Source organism: Crocuta crocuta, unplaced genomic scaffold (genome assembly GCF_008692635.1).
Source record: "Crocuta crocuta isolate KB4526 unplaced genomic scaffold, BGI_CrCroc_1.0 scaffold6492, whole genome shotgun sequence".
Taxonomy (NCBI): Eukaryota; Metazoa; Chordata; class Mammalia; order Carnivora; family Hyaenidae; genus Crocuta; species Crocuta crocuta.
Genome location: NW_027534652.1, coordinates 1 through 1773, shown reverse-complemented (window position 1 = coordinate 1773; position 1773 = coordinate 1). Strand labels below are relative to the sequence as shown.

The following is a 1773-nucleotide window of genomic DNA, read 5'->3' as shown; positions in this document are numbered from 1 at the left end:
TACTTGCGGGTGTTCTCGTTCTTGAGCAGTGACTTGGCCTGCTGCTCACTGATGATGGTGGCCTTCACCTGGGGGGGGTTCATGTGCACGTTCAGCTTCCCGCCCACCAGCAGGCGCACCGTCGCTGCAAACTTGGTCTGGGTCTTCAGGACCTGAGGGGGCTGCTTCTCGATGATGAATGTGCTGCGGGGACACAAGTGACCACACCAGACGTGATGCCGGCTCAGGCCACAGGGTCTGGTGTCCCTGTGGAGGGAGGCTGCCGGGGCTCAGCAGGCAAATAGAGGCACATGGCACCGCCCCTGTTTCCAGGGAGGCCACCGAGAGTCAGAGGAGATGGCTGGAGGGGAGGCAGTGAAACGACTCAGCAGCCGGCATGGGCTGCGGGGGATGAGGGCAGCCCATGTAGTGTCCACAACAGATACTGGGCAAGGTCAACACCAAACAGCTAAAGCAACTGAGGACCAAGGGGACCGGGGACCCGGGGCAAATAGAGACAAGGACTCAAGCAAGAGCCCACCCACCCTTCCACTGTCAGCAAAGCACCACCTGTCTCCCCACAGAGGGGGCGGGGTGTGGCCTGAGGCAGGAATTACCTGGTCACCAGGGCTGAGATGATATCTGTGATGGTGGCATTGACCTCGGCCAGCATCTCCTCCACTGGGCCAGGGATGGGCAGCTGTTGGCAGAGGTGTTCGGCTCTGCGGATCTGCTGCCGGTTCTGCCAGATGATCTCAGCCAGCTTCTCGCACCTGCAGGGGGGCCCCAGGCCGACGCAAGGACAATGGCATCGCGTCGTCCCTCAGGCTCGAGGCTGAGGAGGACGCCCCAAGACCCAGCTCCACCCTCACCCAGGAAGGCTTTGCGCCTAAGCCGCCACTCCTGACCACGGAGCAGAGCAGAGCTCCCGCCTTCCAGAAACACTGAGAGAGACACAGAAGCGGCAATCCTTAATTGGATCCAGTCAGCCTGAGCATCACTCTGCACATCCAGCCCTGCCCCGCTCCTCAGCACAGTGACTCCCTTCCTGGGCGGGTGGCACAAGATGGGGGCCCCAAAATCGGTATCAGGAACCAGAACCCCTAGTGAACTAAGCTTTGCTACAGGACAGGGAGCCGGCGGCTCATGGAAACACAGGAGGCAGAATGAGCAGCTGGTCTCACCACTCCGCGCCCCTGCCCGCCCCCTCCTGCCCCCGGCCGCCCCCCACACACCATTACCAGGACTGCAGCACATCCAGGCTGCCCTCGGGGGGGCCTCCGTTCCCCGCCAGCTGTTGCCGCCGCTTCCACTGGATCAGTTCATCGTCCAGAATGATGGTCTGCTGCTTCCGCAGCAGCTGCAAGGTCTTCTGGTGCTTCTCGGCCAGCTCCTGAAGGCAAGTGGGGAGAACAGGCCCATCTGGGCTCCCAGACAACAGCCCTGCGGGCCTCAGGAGGTGGCGCTGGGGGCCAGAAACCAGGCCCCAGGCACAGGCCTTCCCCTCTTCCCAACCTGCTCTGCCTCACGTGCCCCCCACAGGACAGAAGGACCTGGCCTCCAGCTCTCCTGGGTCCTGCTCTCTCCCTGGCTCTAGCCCCCTCCCGGGTCCCCCGCACCCCTTGGGATGTGCACCTCAGAGTCTGGGAGGGGAGGACGCGGAGCCCACTCACCACGCGGTACTGCTGCAGCGTCTGGGCCTCACGCTGCAGCCAGGCCTCCAGGGACACCTGCTTTTGCTGGAGGGCCGTCTCCCGGCTCAGCCGCTCCTGCGGATTCAGCTGGGCCAGCTGG

The 1773-nt window shown here is 63.6% G+C and overlaps 1 protein-coding gene across 1 annotated transcript; it reads right to left on the bottom strand.

Annotated features, from left to right (window-relative positions):
* Positions 1-7: 7 nt before the first annotated feature.
* Positions 8-1769, bottom strand: LOC144218562 (signal transducer and activator of transcription 5A-like; the record flags this gene model as incomplete). The annotated part of the gene is made up of 4 exons (XM_077748487.1): positions 8-183; positions 597-752; positions 1221-1372; positions 1653-1769. Coding segments are annotated over 4 exons (601 nt in total), but the record flags the coding sequence as incomplete, so codon positions are not given.
* Between the last annotated feature and the right edge of the window lie 4 nt (positions 1770-1773).